The following is a 25,237-nucleotide window of genomic DNA, read 5'->3' on the forward strand; positions in this document are numbered from 1 at the left end:
TAGGGCAAGCATTTCCAGCTCCCAGAGCTTTTGCTCTATGGCAGCCCCCTAGAGCAGTCAGTGGTTTAAGAACAGGGAAGTGGAGCCATAGGTGCTAGCTGAGCTAGAACACGGCTTTTTCCTTCCTGAAAGGTGCAAGGGGATTTCAAAAAGGGGACTCATGAGCCAGAGGGCCTCCTAGCACACAGTCGGGAAGCAAGGCAGCTTCCTTTCACCTCCTCTGCGCTCTACCTCCTACCCCGGTTCACCACCTTCCAAGGATCCAGGGCCAGGAGGTAGAATCCACACTGTCCCACCACACTCCCCTCCCAGGAAGCCTGGCTCTGTGAAGTCCAGGACCTGGATCCAGGACCTCCGGGGCCATTTCCAGTTCCCACTGCCCTCTGAGGCCACGCCACCTGGACCACACCAGGCCCTGAATCGATCATGATAGCTGCGGCCGCCCAGCTTTCCTTTCTTGGAAAGAAGAGTAAGATGGGGTCAGGCTAGCCCTGCCCCTCACCAGGCGGTGGTGAGATAAGGAACTTGAGGGTGAGATAAGGAACTTGCTGCAAATTGTGCAAACACTCATTAGCTCGGCCTCTCTGTGGGCAGGGAGCTCCCGCAGGTATGGCCTCACACACTGGCCCAGTGAGCCAGGAAGGTAAACAAGGTCACTGCTGAAGCTCGCCACAGTAAATGCTTTCTGGAACAAGGAACGAGAGAAACACACATTGAATACAGTTGCAAGTCTAAAGACTGCTCAGAGCGGGGCTGCTCCGGAGGACCTCCCAGGGAATGCAATTCCTGGCCAGGTGCGGAACTGCAGGAAGTGGGAGTTCAAGGCTTGCTTCTCCTCCCCCTTGGGGCGCTTGGGAGCTGGGGAACCTGGACCCAAATACTTCTGCCCTGTTTTGGGGGAGCAACCAGGAAGCCACGCTGCTGCTTTTTGTGGCTTCAAGACAGTGAAGGGCGGGGAAATAAAGGACATTAAAATACAGGAAAGTAACTCAGAAGCGAGTTTTGAGTACTCAGGATCTTTGTCCTTAATACAGTGTATTAATTGTTGTTTAAAACAACTTAATTTTTAGTATCGGCTACATTTGACAACCAGTTTGCTTACTTCCTGAAAATCTTAGAATGGGTTCTGACAAACCAGTGGGAGTCAACTCAGGTACACCACTGCTCCTCAGATCAGAGGCCAGGACCCAGGGAGGCTCCTTGAATCGATGTCACATGTGCCGGGCCTCCTGGCAGAGGCCCTGGGGCTCCCGGCATAGTCCTATGCTCCCAGGACCACAGCACCCACACCCAGCCCTGGGGATGGCACCTTCGCAGCTGGGACGGCAGACTGGGCGTGTCCACCGGACACCAGGCTGCCCCTCACGCTAGCGTTCCAAGCATGCCAGTTGTCACTGACCCTCCTTGTCACCTGGTACTGCGCCGACTCCAGCTCCATTCTGACAGCCATCTATCCCTTCCTCAGCTTCAGTGTCTCTCACCCACTCTGGAACCTCAGTTTTCTGGTTTGCTCCCCAGGGTTCCATAGGACTAAATTCATTTCCAAGGGTGGGTCACCTCCTTCCCCTCCGACGACTGGCGGGTGGAGCCACCGTCCATCCACCTCCTCCCACAGACCCGGGATGCCTTAGCCTCTGCCCACGGCTGCCGGCTGCAGGGAGGTTGTGGAGGGGCTTTCAGCTTCCTCTCCTCCTTGCCCTCCAGCCCAGAAATAAGGAAGAAGATAAGGAAGACGGGGAAGCTTCTCGGCCTCACACAATGTCTTCGGCCAAAGAAAGGTCTTGGGCTGTGGCAGAAGCTTAACTTCCACGTGTCGGGGATGAGGGAGACGAGGCTCTAACGCGAGCACTGCCAAGCCGGCCGGTCCTACCTCCCGGGAACTGGCTCGGTGGAGATATCGGAGAATCTGCTCTAGTCTGGAGCCGGTGTTCTGGGAGCAGGCCCGGTTGCGAGCACAACCCAGGGTCTCCAAGCCTCTCCCCCCGCCCAATTCTGCCCCCAAGTGTCCCCACTTTTCCGGCCACTTACCGATCTCTTCGTACCGCATCACCGTGCCCAGATTGGCATTCTCATCTAGGGAGGAGAGAGGGAACGGAGAAGCATGAGGAGACGGACTGACTGCCACCTGTGCACGCCGTCGGTCCAGGGGCCTCCTCAGGAGTGTGTGGGGTGGGGTGGAACGCACAGGATAGGGGGGTCATTGCCTCCCTGCACAGAGGGCATCTGAGTAGTGATGGAGAGCAATCCGGCCTACAATGCAGAGGACGCAGCCCCTCGTGCTGCACAGTGGGAATTCACATTTCTGGGCCTTTAAGAATCGCACAGCTTCGCTGGGAAGCCGATCACACACACACACACACACACACACACACACACACACACACACACGCTCCTGCTAAGCACCTTCTGTTTCTGTCTGTATTTGTGGGAGGTAGTCCACAAAAGCAGCGTCCTCTAAACAGAGAGAAACTGCTCTCAGCATCACCAGGAGGCAGCCCCGTCGCCCCAGGCATGGGCGGCCTGGTTCAGAGAACTAGCATCGCTGAGCGCGTTGGGATGGCAGGTACAGCAAGAGCCCGTGAACGACGAGAGAGACAGAGGCTGGGACCTGTGCTCTCGAGTGCTCTTCAGCAGTGCTGGCACAAGGGTTCAAGGTGTGCGCAAAACCATAGACCTGCCACCTTGGTCCCCTGTCTCCTTTCCACCTCTGCTACCCCTCTTAGTTCCTTTTGGAAAACTGGAAATCTCAGAAGTGGCAGAAGTCAGAGCCAAAGCATCAAAGGAATGAGGTCTAGACCTTCAGCAATTCTGCAGATTTGAACTGGGACGCAGCGACTCGGACATTCTCATCCATTGAGTCCTCGAGGGAACAGCCAGAAACAGGGAATTAAGGAAAGAGCATGGGTGTTGGTAGCCTATCAGAGGGGTGCATACACTGCCAGAGCTGGGAGGACCAGAGGAAGGATTCTGGGCCCCTGAAAACTCTTAGGCATGTGACCTCATTCTGCATGTGGGGGCGGGGTGGGAGGGGTGGGGGTGGGGAGTCAGCACAGCAACAAGGTCTAGGCAGCCACAGGCTAGGTGGGTCACACCCTCGGGACTCTTGCCCTACAAGCCGGGGTACTTTCCTGTTTACTTTGTTTTCTCTCCACTGTTGCTCTTTCAACTGTCATCCCACAGCAGGTGCTGGGAGGTGTTTGCAGAATGAATGAAGGGAAGGGACAAAGAAGAGACAGGACCAGCAAAGAAGCCTTTGCTCCCTTACCCACAAAGGTGAAGCGCTCCACTGGTGGGCGGACACAGCAGATCCGGCTTAGACTTTCTCCCACCTTCCCCAAGATCTTGGCTATAAGAGAGAGCAAGACAGACAGGGACAGAGGAAGAGAACCGCTCACCACTTACAGCCGGGCATGTGGGCCACTTAAACAATAGGGTTGCCCTGGAGGGGGCAGGGGTTGGGTAGTGGGAGGCAGGAGGGTAGAGAGAAAGAACAGAAATGTGACAGCAAACATTCCTTCCTGTTCACAGTCCAAGGCGCAAGCATTGTGAGCCACAGACTGGAATCTGTTTTCTGCTTGTGTTTATTACACTGTCAAAAACCGGAAAATGTAGAAGAGGAAAATATATAAAAAGGAAAATAAAAAGCACCCGTAATCCCATCCCAGGAGACAACCACCACTAACACATGGGTATACTATTTCTTTTCCTCTAGTAACACATGGGTATACTATTTCTTTTCCTCCACTTAAAAAAATATGCATTACGCAGGTATGTTTGCACACCAGAAGTTGGGTCATATTATGTGTTTAAATGACATATGGGCTATTTGCTCCTTTCATTTTTTAAATATGAGCCTTACCCTTCATTCCTTCCCATGAAGATGGATTTTATCATAATCAGACATCCTACTTTGGCTGAGAGGGATCTGGTTTTTGATGTCCTCTCTGGGCTCTAATCCAGAAAATCTTTCTGAGCCGCCACATGTAGCTGTATGAGAGCTATGAAATTCTGGCTCCTTGTGAACTCCCCTGTTTCGAACAGACTAATAATCTAATAGTTTATGGTCTCTAGGCTTGAAGAGTATGAACAGGATCCGCCTCTTGCAATGGGTTGGTAAAAAAATGTTGGAAAAAACATGGACCCTGGAATCGAATGGTCCTGAACATGACCTCTGACTCTTCCACTTTTGAGCTGTGTGACCTTAGGCTAATCACTTACCCTCTCTGAATTTCAGTTTTCTCCTTGTAAATGGGAACATAATATCTATATCACAGAATTACGGCATAAAATGTGAATCCATGTAAAGCACTGGGCATTTTATGGGCATACAGGACTCGGTGTTGGGTAAATGTTGGAGCCTTGCTTTCTGCCACTGAAGAGGCGGCTGAGAGTTTGGTATTTCGATTGCTGATGCCTGGGTTTGACTCCTAGTCCTGCTACCTCCTCACTGTGTGACCTTGGGCAAAATCGTCAACTCCCTTGGAAGAGGCAGGGAAAATGCTGCCTTCCATATTTTTAATTCCCAGGAAGGCAATTATAAATAGAATTTGTAAATATGACTTATAATTATAAATATAAAAAAATGCACACCATCAACCCTGTCTCTCTCTCATTGTGACTGCTTCTCTCTGATGCTCTATTTTAAGGACTAGAGCATCAGTGTCACCTTGTTAAAAGTGCAAATTTTCCTCCCCCTCCCAGACCTACTAAGTCACATTCTGGGGGAAGGCCCAGCAGTCTGGATTCTAACCACCCTCCGGGTGATTCTGAGGTCTGAGAGCCGCAGCTCCCACCAGGGTCCCCCTACCTGCAGTGGGTTTGCTGGACACGTTGCTGTTCTGGTAAATGGGCTGGGGGGTCTCATTTTGGGGCTGTCCGATCACTGGCGTCATGGAAGGTGTGTTAACGTTGGAGAGGATACAGCCAGTCACCCGCTGGGGGAAGGGAGAAGTGCAAGGTCAGTGGCATTAGCCAAGTAACTTATGAAGAGCATTCCTAGTTATCTTCAACCGCTCATCTGTTCGTCCATCCCGGGGAGGCCACTGGGAGCTGAGCTGGTGGCAGGGGCGGGTTCTAGACCCAGCTGTGTGGCGTGGCTGCATGAGGCCAGCAGGAGGCCAGACCGCTAGCTCAGTGCTGGGAAGGCATGGCATGTGGTGTTGCCCTGGTTCAAGTCTGAGCTCTGCCCCACTCTGGCTGCGTGACCTTGGATAGTTAGTCTCTTGAACCTCAGCTCAGGAGATTAACACGGACAGGCCCGGTGGCTGCCTTTCTGGGTTGTGGTCTGGCACCTGGCCGCCGATGTTGTAACCTTCCGTGTGACGTGCATTCCTGCCCTCCCTGCCCGCCTCACGGGCCTCACACGAGGTCGTGTCTGCTGAAGAGCTGTGTACGCTTTGGAAAGGTCATACGAACACCAGGCACTATCACCACCTGTCGCCTCTCCAGGCCAGGGACGCCAATGACAAGGCCAAAGCTGAGAGTGGGGCCAGGCGGGCGGGATGTGTTTGTGTGGCAGGAAGAGGCGGGGTGCTGGGCACTCTTTTGCCTACTTGTCAGTGTGGATGCACATTCCAGAGCCAAACGGATATTCTATGTGTATATTCTATTGTGCTGGATTATCTGGCCTGCTGCTTCCCTCGGGGCCGCAGAACTCATGGAGCTGATAAGGCCACGTCCTGCCCAGCTGACCCAGACACCCACCCCCTTCCCTGCTGTGGGTGCAAGAGCTCCCTACTGGGCAAGAGAAACAAAGAATGGGTTTTTCTATCCGTTCAGCTTTCCAACGGCCGGTGCTTCTGCAGGTCCCTTTCCAGATAGTATCTCACCCCCATGAACCCCTCTTTCTGGATTCCTGAGTCCCCTGCCAGAGAACCCCAAGTTGCAGGGCTGCTGTGGCCCTCGTGACCCCTGAAAGGTCCGTCTTTCATACAGAGGGCAGAGAGCGGCGCTGATGCCTTCTGAGCCCCAGAGGACAGGCGTTTGTTCTGCGGGGTGACCTGTCCCCTCTGTCATGTTCTTGACACAGGGCAGTCCCAGCAGCATCCAGCCCCATCTGGGAGCCCACCGAGGCCAGCCCAACAGGCTCTTCCCCGCTTGCTTGTGGCTGCTGGAGGGGAAGGGCCGGCCTGCCTCCTTTTTCATTATTTCACCTCCGGAAAAGGAAGTGCCACATTTTCGTTTAGTAACTGGTCTGGTAGCTGAGGAAATGCTTCCTCCTGCTGCCTGCACGGCTGGTCCCAGGGGACTTGTTCTAGGTAGAGAAGAAAAGGGCTGGCTGTGTGCCCCACTCTGCCCTCGTCACCCCTCTGCGGGCTCTCATGTTCGCAGAGACCCTTCCAAGCAGGGGCTCGGGTCACCTCTAAGTAAGCCCTGCGTCAGTCTCTCCAACAGGTCTGCCGTCCACACCAGGAACACCGGCCTGATGGTAGAACAGGAGAGATGGGGTGTCCCCCACCGCCATTCTAGGCAGGGGTCCTGGGGACTCACATTCTCTACTGGCCTGTGCCTGTCACTGGAAGGGCTGAGCTCCTGGCTGTGCCGCTCTGGCCCAGACTCCCACCTCCGGGCATGAGTAACGGAAGGAGGGTTTGGGAAGCCCAGGCATTTGGAAGCAAAACAGTGGGCAGACTTCATGGCTGGTACAGGCAAGGCTCCAGCATGTCTGCAGGGTCCCGGATTCCTCCTTTCCATCACAGAGCCCGAGGCTCCCGTGTGATCAGAAGGCACACAGGCCCCCGCTGACCCCTAGCTGATGTGTAGTGTGAGGCATAAACTGACGTGAAGTCCCCAAGATTTTAAGGATGTTTGTTAACACAGCGTATCTTAGCCTCTCCTGACTGATACAGTAGGACAGGATGGGATGCCTGTTATTACTGCGGTGGTTGAGACTAGCACGGGGAGCTGGTGAGTGCCCCCCAATGGCAGAGTCCCTTCAAGGGGATCAGAAAAGACTCCGGATGCCTGTAAAGGATTCCGAAGAGGGAAGGAAGGGAGGTGCGCTGTGTCAGTTCCAAGGGGGACAAACCTAGTAGATGAGGCAACAGCTCTCTAGAGCCCGCCCTCTTCCTCTTCCTCTTCTTCTTGACTTCCTGGCGGGTCAGGAGCCCAGAGCTCCACCTCTGTTAAAGGTAAGCACAGCTGGCCCAGTTGGCGGAGTGTGATGCCCACGGCTCCCCCAAGGAGCGGCTTCTGACACCCACTGACGCAAAACACAGATGGGCGGACACGCTCCTTGTGTCGGAACAGTGCCGTCCAGACTGCCGTTTGCGGCTGACAGGGGCACTGTGACAGGGTCGGGGCGCTGACTCTTGTCTTGGGCAGTCAGGCTTCTCGCTACGGATGGCTCTGCTCTTCCTGCCATCGCTGCAGAGACCGATGGGCTGCTGTTGGTCTGGGAAGGGTGCTTTCCTCGCACTCTGGCCAGCGGGGCTGGCTGGCGTGGCTCTTGTTATAACCCGGTCACCAGCTCTTCAGTGGCTGCAACCTGGGCACAAGCCACAGGCTCCCATCCAGGGGAGACACAAAACAATGGCTGTGTGTCCTCAGGTAGATTGGCTTACCTCTCTGGGCTTCCTTTCTTTTTTTTTTTAAAGATTTTATTTATTTGACAGATAGAGATCACAAGTAGGCAGAGAGAGAGGGGCGGGGAGGCAGGCTTCCTGCTAAGCAGAGAGCCCAATATGGGGCTCAATCCCAGGACCCTGGGATCATGACCTAAGCCAAAGGCAGAGGCTTTAACCCACTGAGCCACCCAGGTACCCATCTGGGCTTCCTTTTGTCCACTCATATAAAAAAGACCAGAACATTGCCTGTCTCATGAGAGGACCAATGAGAGTGAACAAAGGGACAGCGTCTGGCAGGGGTGAGGGGGTCTCGGCCACAGCACCCAGTGCTGGAGTGAGGGGACTGGCAAATCCAATATAGATGGGGATGGAGCCCCCGGATGCTTGTCCCCCCACTCTCCCCCCATGCTCCTCTGTGCTCCCGCCTTCCCGGGCCAGGTCTCCTTCCGTCCCCACTTTCTGAAGTCTGTCCTCACTCCCACCCTGGATTTGTTGTCAGAAGTTGAAAACCAGCCCCAGTCAGATTGAGCAGGGGGGCAAGATGGGGGGCAGCCTCTGGTCCGACTCCTTAACTGGCTGCTCTCCTTCCTGCTGCTCAGGGCCTGGTCTCCCATCGCTGGCCGAGAAGCCGGAAACAGAACCAGGTCTGTAGGCCAGCAGCACTCTTACCGGGCCTGCCTGGTTTTGGGGGCCACCCACCCCCCTGCCGTGGCCCAGCTCACCTTCATGAGGTCCCGATGGTGCTCCAGCACGCTGCACGTGGTCTGCCAGGTGTCCTGATAGCACTCCCACGGGTCCACCCTAATAGAACCAGAAAGAGGCTTCCCACGGTTTCCATTCTCACACTCATTCCTCACTGGTTGTTTCCAGAGCCTGTAGCTCAGGGAGCTCAGCAGACTGGCCCCTGCCGCATACTTAGATCCCAAATCAGATCAAACGTGGGCTTGAAACACCTTCCTACACCTCAGTTTCCTCCTCTGTAAAACGGGAGGAGTATAGGGCTTTGGGAAAGTGATGTTTTCTTCCGGTGCTCACTTTTCCCACCTGTAAAAATGACGATGTGACTCTTTTGTGGGGTTATTAGAAGGGCTTGATGAGTTTTATAAACAAAGTGGTTAGTACAGAGCCTCGCTCTGATGCTTCCCTGCACGGTGGAAATTTTCCTCTGGGCCCTCGAGGATTGGGGTAAGGATTCAAAGCCAGGCCCTCATCAAGTGGTGGCTGCAGATACCTGAATTGGGGGACTGCCCCTGTCTGCCTCCCTGTGCTGCGGGGGGGCCTTGTGGGCATGGGGGGGGCATGCCAGTCAGACTGAAGGGCACAGCCCCGCCCGCTGGCCAGCCCCTCCTGTGCAGCGGGATGTGAACCGAGCAGGGAGCTGGCCCAGACCAATGCCAGCTCAGGCTTAATTGGCAACTTAATGAGCTGCTAAACTGGGAGATTTCTCAAACATTTTCTTAGCAGTCGAGCATTCCCTGCCCACCTCCCACCAGGCACACACACCGAAGCTTCCCAGAGGTAAGAGCTCCCGGACTGAAAACCTTGAGCGTCGGCTTGTGCGGCAGGCCCTCTCCCCACCTCTGACCACCACCCACCCGCCTGCAACAGGCTCCCCCAGGGCCGGAGGCCCTGCCCCTACCTCTAGAGCTACCAGAGCTTCCCTAGTGACCTCAATTCTTGGAATTCTGACCTTGCCCAAGTGCTTGGAGCAGTGCAGAGCCAGCAGGAGGTGCTGGGGAAATATTTGTTGAATGAATGAAGCAATTCTTTCAGAATCTTCCAGTCACATCCAAGCAGGAACAACCTCCTGCCCTGTGTCTTCCCCCCACTGGTCCCCATTTTCCCCAGGAGATCCTAAGCCACAGTGTTACAAGGCCTTGTTTCTATCCCTGACGTGACCGTGGACAGGCTGTTCACGCTCAAGCCCCTTGATTTCTCTGGGCCCGTTTCTCACCAGAGAAAAGGCAGCTGTGTCTCCCTGTATCTCAGGGGTTTGAGAAAGTCTCTAAGGGACAAGTGTTTCTCACACAAATCACTGCTCACGACCCACAAAGATCACTATGTGATTACCGTGGTGGCTTCCCTTCACCGCTCTCCTTCCCACCCACCCCATCTCCTCTCCCTCATTGTGAGGTGAGCTTCCCTTCTCGTCCCTCCCTTCTAGAAACCTCTAGGTGCTGCTTATTTTTCCACGGGGGGAAATTACAGTACAAATGGTGTGCCATTATTTTTTTAAAACGCCATTTTATCATGCAAATTATAACTGTGGGAACTTGGGGGAGCGTAATTAGCATAATTAGTGGAAGCTTGCTTTAATTACACCGCCAGCGCTGCACATAACGGTGTCTGCCATCTTAGGGAGGCCGGTGCCCAGAGTCTGAGGGACGGGCAGTGCCCGCTTACTGGCAGCCCCCCGGTCCCACGCTCAGCCGGGAGCCCCAGGAAGCCCGAGTTCAGGAATGGGAAATAAAGAAGCCCAGGGAATGGTTCCTAAAAGGAAGTTTGAGTTCACAGGAAGTAACTGGGGAGAAAAGTGGAGAGGCATTTCGGATTTCCTGGCCAGGCCTCACCCCAAATCCAATGATGTCCAGGAATACTCCTGGATCCAAATGTCCCAGAGCAGAGAAACACTTCGGCTTCTCTCTTGGGTCTGCTGGGCCCTACCGCCTGGTTATAAAACAAAGCGGGGTCACCTCCGAAGGTTTGCGTAATTATAGCCTGCAGGGGACTAATGCCTCTTCTGACCTCCCCACCCCTGTGGGATCCGGATGGCTGAGGGGACCTCTCCTCTTCCTCCCCTCAGCCCCAGTGAATCCCAGGCCACCCCCCTTCCCCCAGGGGCAAGGGCCAGGCCAGCCCTACCTGATCCAGTCGGAGTTCTGCACGGCCAGCTGACACATGATGAGGCGGTGCCGGCTCGACACGAGGCCCTGGGGAGCAACAGAGCCATCAGTGGGAGGCTCCCCGAAGCCTCCGGGGACCCCACCCCAAGCGGGCTTCTCATTCAAGGGCAGCCGTTCCTCAGCCACGCCGGGAGGAGGGTGTGCCCCCCACCACCCCGCATGTGCACCTGTCACGCTGACGCCCAGAGCGCAGAGGGGAAAGAAAGGGACGGAGGTGGGATGGGCCACTCACGACAGGGTCAGGAGGTGGGCCTCTCTCGGAGGAAGCAGCCAACCCTTGCCCAGCACAGAGACAAGACTTAACCCTGCAAACGGGGCTTCGTCTAGAGGCTCTGGCTGCTGGGTGGGCGACTTCTTCGGAGGCAGGTGGGGACGGAGGGGAGATGGACATGCGGGGAGGGCTCCTAGCCCTTCCCTTTCGTGTGGCAGGGAGGGAGCCGCAAGGAAAGGAATTTTAAATCAGATCGTAAGAGGCATGGGCCTTTTCCTCCTAAAATCCGGGAAAGATCCGTAGCCCGCCGCGGGTGTGGCATCCGCGCCCTGCCCCGCTCGGCCGTCCGCGGGTGTGCGCGCTCCGGGGCTAATGAGCGCTGCGGGCTCAGCTGTTCCTCCCCGCTGCCGCCCGGCACCCAACTGCTCGGGGCTGACAGTGGTCCAGAGCCCGGAGCAGGACGCCCGCTACCCGGCATGTGTGTTTCCAGGAAGTGTAGCCGAGACGGCCTTGGGGCAGCTGTGTGCCCTAGAAGCCATCCATCGGGTCAGAAAGGGAGGGGTAAGGAGCAGAGAGGCAAAGGACCAACCCACCTGTTTTCCGTAGGAGTCGTGGACAGGAGAGACAATCCCACCAATCACAATAAACCTTCCAGTTTTGTGCAGATAATCCCTGGCTCTTTCTAATTAAGAGAAGAAAAACCACACGTTATAAAGATTCGGAAAGGTGTGGATTAAAGGTGATCATTGAAATCAATACGTTCTGCTCTGCAAGGTTTATGGCCTTACAGCTCTCTCGCCATTTACATGGAAAGTGCCAACTTTTGAAGTTACCTTGGTGATTCAAAAGGTTATGGGATGAGATTCTGGCCCCCAAAGCAAAAGGATTTAGAACCAAGGGGATTAATCCAGTTTAAAAGGTCCTCTGCAGCTTAGAGGGATTTACAACAAGCACCTCACTAGAAGCCGTTTGAGGGACAGACTGGAATTTTACACCTATGATCACTTGCAGAAATTCTAAAATGGAGGAGTGACTTAAAAGGAAGAGGAAGAAGGAGAAGCAGCCGCTGCCACCTTCTTATAATATCAAAGGTGGGCTGATTGCCTCATCTCAGAAGAGAACCGCCAAAACAAGTTTAAAGGCCTTCCACGTAATTAGGGAGAATTAACAGGAAAGCCATCATTATGGTTGATTGAGAGAAGTTCAGTCACAGAAAAGCCTTTTTTCCTTTGGAAGGAATTCGTGAGGCTGCTTTTTCAAACTTACCAGACAAGCCCGATTTCTTTTCCACGAGAAAATTCAGAAAACTAGGAAGGGGAGGAAAATTTTAGTTCTCATTTGAAGGGGGTTCAGTGTCAAACCCAGCAGGGCCTGAGCTTGTACCAGGGAGGAGATGTGGTATGGATTTATTTCGCAGGCGAGGGATTCTGTTCGTGAAGGGGGTCTTGGGGAGCAAGGCTGGCTGTGTAGTTTACAAGCAAGTTCCCAGGACTTCCTTGCTCCTCTCTTAAAACTTAAAAATAATTCTCATCACATTTGCCTTTTGTTTTCTTTCAATGCGAAATCTCTCCATTTCTTAAAAAATAATTAACAGACTTTATTTTTGAGCACGGTTTTGGATTTAAAGAACAATGGAGCAGAGGGCACACAGAGCTCTATACATCCGGCCCCCACCTTCCCATCTCCCCCCGCCCCACACCGTTTTCCCTGTTATTAATATCTTGCATTAGTGCGGTTCATTTGTTACACTTGATGAGTCCATACTGACACATTATTGTTGATTAACTATACGCCATAGTCCCCATGAAGAGACACTGTGTTGTACAGTCTGTGGGTTTCGACGAATGTATAATGACATGTAGGCACTGTTGCAGTTATGTTGCGAACAGTTTCCCTACACTCAGAATCCACTGTGATCCCGCCGTTCATCCCTCTCCCTGGGTGCACAGCTGCCCGTAACCACGGATCTTTCTACCATTTCTCTGATTTTGCCCTTTCCAAAACACGGAGTGAGTTGGGCTCATACACTAGGTAGCTTCTTCAGACTGGCTTCTTTCACTTAACGATATGCATTTAAGGTTCCTCCATGCAGTTTTGTGGCTTGATAACTCAATTTGTAAATTGCTAAATAATAATCCATTGTCTGGATGTGTCACAATTTCTTTATCCATTTGCACTGTTTATCCATTCACCAACTGAAGGGCGTCTTCGTTGCTTCCAGTTTTCACTGATGATGGATCAAACTGATACAGCATTCACGTGCAGGTTTTTGCGTGGACCTAGTTTGCGACTCGGTTGTGTAAACATCTAGGAGTGTAGTGGCTGGGTCAGACCGTGAGAGGACATTTGATTTTGGAAGAAATGGCCGAATTGGCTTCCAACGTGATGGTTCTATTTTGCATTCCCACAAGCAACAAAAATGAGTGTTCCTGCTGCTCCACATCCTTGCTAGCATGGGGAATTACCAGATTTTTTGGATGTTAGCCATTCTAATAAGGTGTGTCACCTCTGCTTTTTTATTTTTTTATTTATTTTTAAAGATTTTATTTATTTATCTGACAGAGAGAGAGAGGGAGAGAGGGAACACAGGGAGAGGGAGAAGCAGGCTCCCCGCTGAGCAGAGAGTCCAATGCGGGGCTCGATCCTAGGACCCTGGGATCATGACCTGAGCTGAAGGCAGACGCTTAACGACTGAACCACCCAGGTGCCCCTAACCTCTGCTTTTTTAAAGCGTGATATTACTTTACTTGTTTTCACGAAGTCTTATCTTGAGGCCAAGGACAAATTGAAAACCTTGTTAAAACAAAACAAAACAAAACAAGACAGGGGCGCCTGGGTGGCTTAGTGGGTTGGGCCTCTGCCTTCGGCTCGGGTCGTGATCTCGGGGTCCTGGGATCAAGTTCCGAGTCGGGCTTTCTGCTCGGCAGGGAGCCTGCTTCCCCCTCTCTCTGCCAGCCTCTCTGCCTGCTTGTGATCTCTCTCTGTGTGTTGAATAAAGAAATAAAATCTTTAAAACAAAACGAAACAAAAACCCTTTTATTGGGATAAGCCCTCTCTTCTCTTGGCCCTTCACACTCCAGTCTTCATTGAGATCATTTACATCTGGCCCTTAGCTGTCACCGAGTCCCTGCTGTAATAAGTCAGAGCTTCCTTCCTCCCCCATCCTCCAAAAAGGTGGCCTCTCCTTACTCTGCACACCCAAGCTTTTCACTGGAAGCTCCACTCTACCTCACCTCTACCTCGGTCCAGCCTGCCTGCTCTGTCCAGCACCCCCTTGACTGCACTTAGAGCTCTACTAGGCCCCTGTGCATCAAGTTCAAGGGGCCTGGCCGGGAAATTGTTTCTGAAAGTGTATGCCTTCACTCCTCTTCTGCACTGAGTTCTTCAAAGCCAGAGATTTTGCTGTAGGAGGTCCCCAACTTACAGCTAACAGAGATGCGCAGTTAACATACATGTGAGAAGCAAGCTCTGTATGAGATGATTGGCATTCAAACAACCTTGACTGGACACACTGCCGTCTGAGACACCGCTGCCTTAAGAAAACAAAGCTGTGATCCACATGTGGTCCAGTCGTCACCGATCTGAACACTTCTTGGGTTCTTAAGAGCCTGCATAGTGACTCGTTAATTGACCAGTGGATGCTTAACCACGCTCGCCTAGAAGACTCACGTAGCTATATCCTCTGCTCTTGTCCTTCTAGAGCGTCCTTTCACTGGGCCATCATAAGTCAGAGAGCCACCCACTCCATTCCTCGGACCACACTCCAGAATCTCCATAGGAAATACATTGCCCCAAAGAACCTCATCACCTTACAAACGTTACCCTTTGCTTCTGGCCAATGTGAAGGGCCACTTCTTCTGGCAACTGATGAGGGAGCAGGAGGCTGGCTGAAGACAAAGCAAAAGCTGGCACCTTGCACCCCCTCTCCACCGGCTCCCCTCGGTAATGTGTGTGACATTCCTCAGGCACCCCTGACTGCCATAAACGAGAAACAGTTAACTTGCAGAGATCGCAATCCTGCAAGACAGAGTCTCCCTTGGTTTACAAATGTCCTAGAAATCTACAAAGAAGTTACCTTATCAATAGCACAAATTTCCAGAGGCAAATAACTCAGTTCCTCAAGCCCTAAATAAAGTTAAATTTCTTCTAAACCCAAATCTCACTAACAAAGACGCTTGATAGCAGAAATGTGAATGGCTTGCCAAAAGACAACATTGATCAAGCCGCAAGGCCTCTGGTATCCTGGCACCTTGTAGGTCCTCTTTAGCATATGAAAGCTCCGTTGAAACCTCCCTTCCCCTCACCTTCCCCCAACCGCAAGGTACAGAACCTGCCACCCCTCACAACCCGGGGCAGCAGCTTTTCCTGCCCATGGGTCCTGTCCCCATGCTTTAATAAACCACCATTTTGCACCAAAGATGTCTCAAGAATTCTTTCTTGGTCATCGGCTCCGGACCTCAGCCCACCAAACCTCAACTAGGTTCTAGAACTTCATCAGCAATGCTCCAAGATTCACTGTCTCACAAAGAGGCAAAAAATTTTTTCTTAAGATTGTATTTATTTATTTGAAAGAGAGAGCACGAGAGGGGGTAAGAGAGGGGCAGAGGGAGAGAGAGAAGCAGGCTCCCCTTGAGCAGGGAGCCTGACATGGGGCTCGATCCCGGGTACTGGAGATCATGACCTGAGTCAAAGGCAGATGCCTCACCGACTGAGCCACCCAAGCACTCCTCCAGAAGAGGCAATTTATGAAAGGAATAACCCTAACCCTATACCCTAGAAGAGGATACTTGATCTGAAGTAGTTAAACCCAGAAGAGGCATGATTTTGATGATGTAATCAAATCAGTTCAGTTGTTGAGTACAAAATGCCATGATGGATCCTGGAAAAATAAGAGGATAAAGGTGGCTTTATTCATTATTCCCCAAAGGCTCATAATAATGGAGAAACAGAAAGCCATACTGATGGATCTAATGAGAAGTGAGTTCTACAGCCGTGGCTTTCAGTGTTGCTGGAGTACAAGCCACAGTGAGAAACGCAGTTCATGTCCCGACACAATACGCATCTATGTATACAGGTAATTAACTGAAACAAACGTATTACAATCCCCTTAACTACAGCAACGCACACTGATAGTTTCCATATATTCTATTCTAGGAATCATAAATTTAAATAAGAACCTGGTCAAAACCTACTATTGGGTGGCAACCTATAGTTTGAACAACACTGTGCTAACGTTGAAGTGCTAAGGGCAGGGGGGGAAAGGGACAGGAGAGATTAATTCTGCCTTTCCGAAGCGTGCTCGCCAACTGGTTTAGTCTTACCCACTGGGTTGGTCTGTAGGTCTGGAGGCCTGGTAGTGGTGAGGGTGAGGGAGGGGTACTAGTCACTAAGCAAGCTGGAATCGAACTTCACAGGGCCTGAAAGCCAGGCCGAGGACTATGACCTTTATGCCAGAGATCACTGTTTGGTCAACATGTATTCTGTGGATGGCACTGGAATCACCAGGAGGAGGTATTTAAAATGGACTCCTGGGTCTCAGTCCAGAGTTACTGAGTCAAAATATCTGGGGTTGGGACTTAAGAGTCTACATTTTCAGGTAGTGTCTCTGGGTGATTCTTTTCTTCTCTGAAGTTTGAGAACCCTGGACGTACATAGACGACAACCATAAAGTTGAGAAGTAGAGACAATACAGAATCATTGAAGTCTATTAAACAGGGAAACGACATGATCAGAACTGGGAAAGAAAAAATGACAGAAAGGGGGGCGCCTGGGTGGCTCAGTGGGTTAAAGCCTCTGCCTTCGGTTCGGGTCATGATCCCCGGGGTCCTGGGATCGAGCCCCGCATTGAGCTCTCTGCTCAGCGGGGAGCCTGCTTCCCTTCCTCTCTCTCTCTCTCTGTCCGCCTCTCTGCCTATTTGTGATCTCTGTCTGCCAAAGGAATAAATAAAATCTTAAAAAAAAAAAATCACAGAAGGGATAGTGAAGGTGGTGAAAAATCCTATCTTAAGTAAGCTAATCATTCCTGGTGGGAAATTTGGGGTCAGGTAATAAGGGATGAAGGAGAGAGATGACCCCTCGAAACTTCCCAGAGAATGCCCAGGGACCACAAAATAATAGGATTTCCTTCTCTCTTGAGATGGTTTTGTTTGCTTTGCTTCTGGGGTTTTGCAGTTGAATATGTCAATGCATGTGTGTCATCAGTCTTTCGGACTGTACCTTCATGACGTACGAACAGCACTAGGTCTTACACTCTGATTCACTGGTGGCCTCATTACCCTCTAACTTGATTGTAATGTCCAGCAAGAGAGAACTGGCACCCAGCTAAACAAAAGTGGCCAGGAACAGCTACGATTATTGTCTTCCTTGTTTCCCATAGAGATTCCAAAGGACTGAAGAGTCAGCCTAATGACATCTAACTCAGGAAGTGTGGTTTTGTGGACTGAACTTAGAATCAGAAGACGTCTAGATCTTGGGTAAGTCACTTCATTTCTCTGAGCCTTAAGTTTCCATACCTGTAAAATGCCTTCTTTGCAAGGTTGCTATGAGAATTGAATCAAATTCTGAATATTAAAGTGCATAACACCCACATGGTTTCACTGGGGAATTGTCTTAAACATTTAAAGAAGAATTAAAATTAAAGCCATGGATGGATCTAATGTAAAACATGGTGATTGTAGTTGATAACTGAAATGATTCTAACCCCCACTTCCAGTATGTGTGTGTATGTGTGTCTGTGTATCTATTTCCCACACCACAAAGCAATTCTCAAGACACTAGCAGGTATCCTACAATCCAGCTAAAGTCTGACACTACCTACCTAGAGATAGTATCCACTCCCACAGGTTAAGCATTCAGTCCTACAAGACTGCCTCCTCCCTTTCAGTTACCAAATTGCAAGGCCAGGTTGGAACCTGTACTTCTGGCCAAATGGCCACCTCCATGGGTTTGATTAATTTGTGACAGCAGCTCACAGATCTCAGGAAGTTCATTTACTCACTAGATTACCGATTTATTACAAAGGATATTAAAGACTACAGATCAACAGCCAGATGAAGAGATACCTAGGGCAGGGACCCAAACAAAGGAGCCTCTGCCTTTGTGTTGTTTGGGGACTCGTGGAGTTTGCGATCCAGAACGAAGGTATGTGGAAGCATCGGTTTCCCCAAACCAGAAGCTCTCTGAATGTCCTCCTTTTGGGGTTTTTATGGAGGCTTCACTATATTGGCGTAATTGATTAACTCATTGGCTGTTGGTGATTGATTCAATCCTCGGCCCTCTCACCTCCCCAGAAATCAGGAGGTGGACTGAAAGTTCCAACTCTCTATTTATAGATGGTTCCCCTGGCCACCAGCCTCCATCCTTAGGTGGTTTCCAAGTCACAACATTAACATAAACCTCTTTGTGGCGGAGAGGGCTTTGTTATGAATAACAAGACACCCATTTCACCTTTATAGCTCTGAAACATTTTTAGGAACTGAGAAAAAGAGACCAAATATTATAACAAAAGATGTTCTTCTTCTCTTCTTGTTCAGGGAATTTCACAGGTTTTAGAAGTTGTGGGTTGGGAACTGTGGATGAAGGTCAGAATATATGTTTTTTATAAATCACAATATCGCCATAACATTGTATAACTGAAATTTGCTAAGAGCGTAGAACTAAAATGTTCTCGCACACAAAGGAAGAAAGACAGAAGAAAGAAAGAAAGAAAGACACAGAAGTAAATATGTGAAGTGGCCGATGTGGTTTATGAACTGGATGGGTAGAGTCCTTTCACAATATACATGTTTATCAAATCACCGTGATGCACACTTTAAATATCTTTAATTTTATATGTCAGTTATACCTCGGTAAAGCTGAAATTTTAGAAAGTGACACAATCCTAGGGTCTCTTGCAGAAAATAGAAAAAAAGGAACATTTTCCAATTTATTTCATGGAGCCAGTATCACCCTGATATCAAAACCAGGCAAAGAGACTAGAAAATACGCAAAAACCATTAGCAAAATATTAGCAAATAGAATCCAGCTACACATAGAAAGAATAATACACCATGACCAGTGGGCATGTATTCCAAGGATCCAAGGCTGTTTCAATATCTGAAAAATCATTTAATGTGATCCCCCATATTAACAATCTGAAGAAGAAAAGGCACATGATTCTATCAATGGATGCAGAGAAAGCAGTTGACAAAATTCTACATTGATTCATGATAAAAACTCTGAAAACTAGGAGTAGAAGGGAACTTCCTCAACATAAGGGACATCCTTAAAAACCTATAGCAAATATCACACTTAATGGCAAAAGACAGAATGCTTTCTCTCTAAGATCAGGAACAACACAAGGCCATCTGCTCTCACCACTGCTATTCAATATGGCACTTGAAGTTTTAGCTAGCTCATAAGGCAAGAAAAAGTAAAGGCATAGAGATCAAAAAGGTTAAAAAGAAAAACTATCTCTATTTGTATAAAAGTCTACTTAAAAATCCCAAGAAATCTACGAGGGAATTCCTAGTATTATTAAGTGGGTTCAGGGGGTGCCTGGGTGGCTCAGTCAGTTGAACGTCTGACTCTTGGTTTCAGCTCAGGTCATGATTTCATGGGTGGTGAAATTGAGACCGTGTGTGTTCAGTGGGGAGTTTGCTTGAAGATTCTCTTTCTCTGCCTCTTTCCCCATTCGCTCTCTCTCTTTCTCAAATAAATAAATACTTTAAAAAATGAGTTAAGTAAAATCATAAGATCAACGTAAGAAATTTAATTGTATTTTTTTTAAAGATTTTATTTATATATTTGAGACAGAGAGAGAGCACTAGCAGGGGGGAGAGGCAGAGGGAGAGGGAGAAGCAGACTACCTACTGGGGAGGGAGCCTGGTGTGGGACTCCATCTCAGTACCCCAAGATTAGGACTTGAGCCAACAGATAAGGCAGACACTTAACTAACCGGGCCATCCAGGCGCCCCTTATTAATTGTATTTTTATGTGCTAGCAACAAACATGTGGAAACTGAAATTAGACCACTTATAATGACTCAAAAAATGAAATACTTAGGTATAAGTATAATAAAACATATACAAAATTTGTATGTTAAAAACTACAACATGCTGATAAAAAAGAAATCAAGGAAGATGTAAATAAATGTAGAAATACACCATGTTTATGAATTAGAAGACATAACATAGAAGATATTAATGATCTGCAAACCAATAAATAAATTTAATGCACTTCCTATCAAAATTCCAGCAATACATTTTTGGTGTAAATACTGGCAAACTGGGCACTTGGGTGACTCAGTTGGTTAAGTGACTGCCTTTGGCTCAGGTCATGATCCTGGAGTCCCAGGATCGAGTCCCACATCGGGCTCCCTGCTCAACAGGAAGTCTGCTTCTCCCTCTGACCCTCCCCCTTCTCATGCTCTCTCTCTCTCTCATTCTCCCTCTCTCTCTCAAACAAATAAATAAAAATTTTAAAAAAGATACAGACAAACTAATTCTAAAATTTATACAGAAGGAACCAGAATGGTTAAAACCTTTGTTACAAAATAAGAAAGTGCGAAAAAAGAAAATAGGGAAATCAACCTATCCAAATTTCAAGTCTTTTTATATAGCTATAGTAATCAAGACTGTGAGGTATTGGCAGAGAGGCAGACACATAAATCAATGAAACAGAATAGAGCCTAGAAATAGCCCCACATACAAATGGCCAACTGCATTTTAACAAAGGTGCAAAAATAATTCAATAAAGGAAGGACAGTCTTCTCAACAAATGGCACTGGAGCAATTGGATGGCCATAGACAAAAATAAACAACAATAAAAACATCTAAATCAGGGGCGCCTGGGTGGTTCAGTGGGTTAAGCCTCTACCTTCAGCTCAGGTCATGATCTCAGGGTCCTGGGATCCAGCCCTGCATTGGGCTCTCTGCTCAGCAGGGAGCCTGCTTCCTTCTCTCTGTCCACCTCTCTGCCTACTTGTGATTTCTCTCTCTGTGTGTCAAATAAATAAATAAAATCTTAAAAAAAAAAAACCTAAATCAACCTAAATCTCTTATCCCATAGAAAATTAATTCAAAATGGATCATAGCTTTAACTTATGTAAAATATGAACTTTCAGATGAAACTATGGTGGAAAATTGGGCACAGGGCTTGGTGAAGACTCCAATATGACACTAAAAACATGATGCACAAAAGAAAAAAAAACCAATATACAGGACTTTCACAAAAACTTTTGAAAGACCCTGTTAAGCCCATGAAAAAACGAGTTATGGATGGGGTGAAAATATCTGCAATCCACATATCTGAGGCCTCATATCTAGAATATAAAAAAGACCCTCGAAGCTCAATGGTAAAACAAAATAAAACAAAACAAAAAGAACAAAACCCCTAAAGATCCAATTAGAAAATGGGCAAAAGACAGGAGGAGACATGCCACCAAAGAGGACAAACAAAGATGGCAAACAGGCATAGGAAATGATGTTCAATAGTACTAAGCATCACAGAAATGTAAATTAAGACCATGAATTTCGCCAATCAGAATGACTAAAAGAAAAAATAATGACACCAATAGCTGAGAAAGGGCGTGGAGAAACCGGATTCCTTCTACACGGCTGGTGGGAATGTCAGACAGCAAGCGACCCTGAAAAAGAGTTTGGCAGTTTCTTTAAAAAACTAAACATAGGGGTGCCTGGGTGGCTCAGTGGGTTGGGCCTCTGCCTTCGGCTCGGATCATGATCTCGGGGTCCTGAGATCGAGGCCCGCTTCAGGCTCTCTGCTCTGCGAGGAGCCTGCTTCCTCCTCTCTCTCTGCCTGCCTCTCTGCCTGCTTGTGATCTCTGTCTGTCAAATAAATAGATAAAATCTTTAAAAAAATAAAATAAAATATTAAAAAAAAATAACTAAGCATAGGCTTTATCATATAACCCAGCAATGGTACTCCAGCGTGTTTTTCCAAGAGAAATAAAGACATGTCTGCGCAAAAACCTGTACATGATTACTCATATCAGCTTCATTGGTAGTATCCAAATGCAGGAAATAAATGAAACGCCCTGCTTGAGGCAAACTGTTAGACAAACAGTGGTATATCCCTACCCTGGGATACTGCTACTTAGCAATCAAAAGGAACAAACTAACAATTCATGCAACAATTAAGATGATCTCCAGATCATCATGCCCCCTTGTGAAAACCAATCTCAAAAGGTTGAGTACTATATGATTCCATTCACATAACCTTCTCAGCAATGATATAGATTAGTGACGGCCGAGTGTTAGGGATGGGGGTGGGGACAGGGCAGAGAGGTGGTGTGACTCTCGAGCTATAGGGCTCCAGGGAGAGCCTTGCGGTGAGAGACTAGTTCCGTAGCTTCATTGTGCTGGTTACGTGAATCCACACGTGTGATACAATGGCATATAACTATATATCCACTTTATACCAATGTCAATTTCCTCACTTCCGTATTGTACGGTCAATACATAAAATGTAACCAATAGGGGAAACTGGGTTAAGTTCCGCACATGGGAACCCTATGTACTATCTTCCTAACTTCCTATAAATCTATCATTATTTCAAAATGCAACATTTTTTTTAAAAGCTTACAGTGAACTACAGGACACTGTACAATTGTAAGGTGGCAGTGTGCATATCCAGGCAAATGACAAGCAAACTAGTGGGGCTGGATGCTTCTGGAATGTCTGGAATCTCTGCTCATCCTTTTCCATTTTTGTTGCTGTCTGGAGTCCAAGATTTGGGGTTGTGATGGCTTCGGGGGGACTGTCCGAACAAACAAAGTTTGTTTCTCAAACTCTGATGGGCCCCTGAGTCCTCTGGGGATCTTGTTAGAGGCAGATGCTGATTTCCGTGGTCTGGGTGGGGTCTGAGATCAGGTCTGGGATTAGGGTGAGTTGAGAGGGGTAGGATCATTCAAGTGTAGGGTCAGATCCTGTCTTCATTTCAAATCATTTTATTTTGTTCATCATAGATTTTTGGCATTAATTTTGCCTTTAAAAAATGTTATTTATCTCCATTACTGAGTTCTGGGGTGTTCCCTGAAATTTTGCACCCGAGGGAGCTATCCCCTTTGGCCTCACACTACTCCCAGCCCCACCCGAGAGTCAGCATTTCTAAACAGCTCCCAAATGAGACCAGTGCTGCTGGTCTATAGACTCTATTTTGAATAGTAAGGGACTAAAGACAGGTGGGGCAGCCCCTGCAACATTAGGGTACCCACAAAAGAAGCTCTTTTCCCTCCCCAGCCCCACCATCACCTCCACTTAGCATGATGAGGGCATTTCTGGACACTGGCAGGTAGTTCGCTGGCAGAGCTTGGCTAGGGCCCTGGAATTTAATTTCATGCCAGGCTTCCCAAGATGTGATCTATTTTTGTCCCTCAGCTCTGCCCCAGGAACAGAGCCAAATCCCTCTAACATTTTCTACTCAGGTCCAACCCGCCCTCCATCTGGTCTACTTTCCTTGCTCCCATACGCACAGAGGAGGAGCCCAAGGCCACTGGTAGCATTGCCGTGTCTTGCCCTCAGCACCCTGAGGACCCACCATGTCTCCCAACTCATTCCAGGCCACTTTGAACCAGGTAAATCTCTGCTCCTGACAGCCTGTGATAGACATCCCCCCAGCCAAGGACGGACATAACCCAGATGATCTATCCATTAATAATAATTCAGGAGACAGACATGTCTCGTCTGCCTCCTGGCCACTCAGTGAAACCAGCTGATGTGTGTAATCTACTCTCCTCTTCCAGAGAGTTAATGGAGGAAACACTGTGGTCAGGGCATCGATACTAACTCAATTTTTCCTTTTCAGCTGCAATTAGAAATGACCCTTTCTCAGTTGTATTCACAGCTGGGGAGCTGCCTGAATTTTTCCTCATTTGTGCATTTCATAAAGGTGATCTCGGTTTGTAAACATTCTAAATTTTAGAACGCTTATTGGATACTAAAGGAAGGAACCAAGCAGGGGTATTCCTGCCCAGGGCTTGAAAATGGTTCTTCTTTTACAGGAACCATCCCTGTGGCCTACCACACTTAACCCTGGGCATTCCTTAACAAAAATTTAGTGAGTACTTATTGAGTTCAAGGCTCTGTGCCAGGTGCTGTGGGGCACATAGAGAAGTTAGACACAGTCCCCACTTCCAAGGATCTTGGGGTTTTGATACAGGGACACAGGGTACTCTGCTTAGATAACAGGTAAAAGCTGAACGAGCAGCACCAGTGAGGGCTATGGGACTTCAGGGGGAGGGAGTGGTCCCAGTGGGTGGCCTGGGAAGCTTTCCTAGACCTTGTGAGACTTGAGCTGCATCCTGAGAGCAGAGAAGAGGAAGTGTACTAACTGTGTATTTTTACGTTTCTGTTGTCTGAGGCTCTGACATCTGGGGCCATGCTGATCCTGGAGGGGCCAGCCCTCCCTGAGTTAGCCAGTTTCTAGAGACAGGAAACAGCTCACCCTAGAGCACGCCTTTCAAATGCAAACTAACCAATTCAGAGCCCATACCCACAATGGACCCCCTCTGGGCAGTGCTCATGCTCAGGGCTATTACATACCTGCCCTCATCACCCCAGGGCCAGATACCAGACACCTAGGCCAGATACCAGACACCTAGGGACAGCTTCTATGTCACAGAGCCACCGAAATTAATCAAACCAGCCAACCAAAAGCCTGATGACTCTTCCTCCGCTTCTTCCCTGCAGTAACTACAATAAAGCTTCTGGCCCCTGTTTCCGGACTCCCTCACCCTCCTGACCAGTGCTTCCCCATGTGGTCCTCCTGTAGCATGGACTGTCCTCTCCTGGGATCTGTGAGTATCACTATCTTTTCAGGGATGCTCATCTCTGGATCTGTTGGCTTTGCCACACCCAAATAACAGTAAATCCCATATTTTAAAATAGAAGGAAGATGGGGCCCCTCGCTGTCTAGTCAGCAAGTGTCTCCCTTTAGCTCAGGCATGATCCCAGGGGATCCTGGGACTGAGCCCAATGTCAGGCTCCCTGCTCTGCAGGGAAGCCTGCTTCTCCCTCTCCTCACTGCTCATGCTCTCTCTCTCTCTCCCATCTCTTTCAAATAAATAAAATCTTAAAAAAAAAAACCCAAAAAACAAAAAACAGAAGGAAGACACCCATTCTAGGGGATGGGAGCAGATGGATTGAGTCAGGCATGGAGCCTCCAGGCTCCACTGAGCTCTATGGCTTGGCTTTCTTTGCTTGAAAAGCAATGATGCCATTTCCATGCCTTTGTCACGCAGGGTGTCTCACCCTCCCGCCCATGACTGGAGCACCTTCCTGGATCTCCTCCTACTCCCAGACCCTCCAGTCCCAATGTGTTTGGGAAGCAGGGAGCTGGGTGATCATGTTTCCCTTGGTCGGTGAAACAGTCAGTCATACCAGGTCCTCTCTCTCTGAGAGTTCTCATGAGTGTTCAAGTGAGCAGCCTACTTGAATCTGAAGCAAGTATGAAAAGGAGTATGGTCCCTGACCTTGATCCATGAGTGAGACCGTGGGAGCCCATCGGGTCATCCCTGGGTCACCACTGGCGGAGTAGGCTGCCATCCCCCTATAATAAGTTCA

At 49.1% G+C, this 25,237-nt stretch overlaps 1 protein-coding gene across 3 annotated transcripts in view; it reads right to left on the reverse strand.

Moving 5' to 3' along the window:
- Nucleotides 1-25,237, reverse strand: part of LOC111150726 (nicotinamide nucleotide adenylyltransferase 2) — a 192,718-nt gene that overhangs the window by 22,121 nt on the left and 145,360 nt on the right. For 2 of the 3 annotated variants that reach the window (XM_022508290.1, XM_022508288.1), the window contains exons 7-12: nt 11,273-11,361; nt 10,428-10,495; nt 8,288-8,366; nt 4,808-4,934; nt 3,266-3,346; nt 2,029-2,073 (exon numbers count right to left, since the gene is read on the reverse strand). In XM_022508290.1, coding sequence (XP_022363998.1) covers nt 2,029-2,073; nt 3,266-3,346; nt 4,808-4,934; nt 8,288-8,366; nt 10,428-10,495; nt 11,273-11,361 — 489 coding nt within the window. The remainder of the gene's footprint in view (nt 1-2,028; nt 2,074-3,265; nt 3,347-4,807; nt 4,935-8,287; nt 8,367-10,427; nt 10,496-11,272; nt 11,362-25,237) is intronic. The other variant, XM_022508291.1, reaches the window with a different exon arrangement.

This window comes from Enhydra lutris, unplaced genomic scaffold (genome assembly GCF_002288905.1).
Source record: "Enhydra lutris kenyoni isolate GAN:26980312 unplaced genomic scaffold, ASM228890v2 scaffoldscaffold24, whole genome shotgun sequence".
NCBI classification, from domain to species: domain Eukaryota; kingdom Metazoa; phylum Chordata; class Mammalia; order Carnivora; family Mustelidae; genus Enhydra; species Enhydra lutris.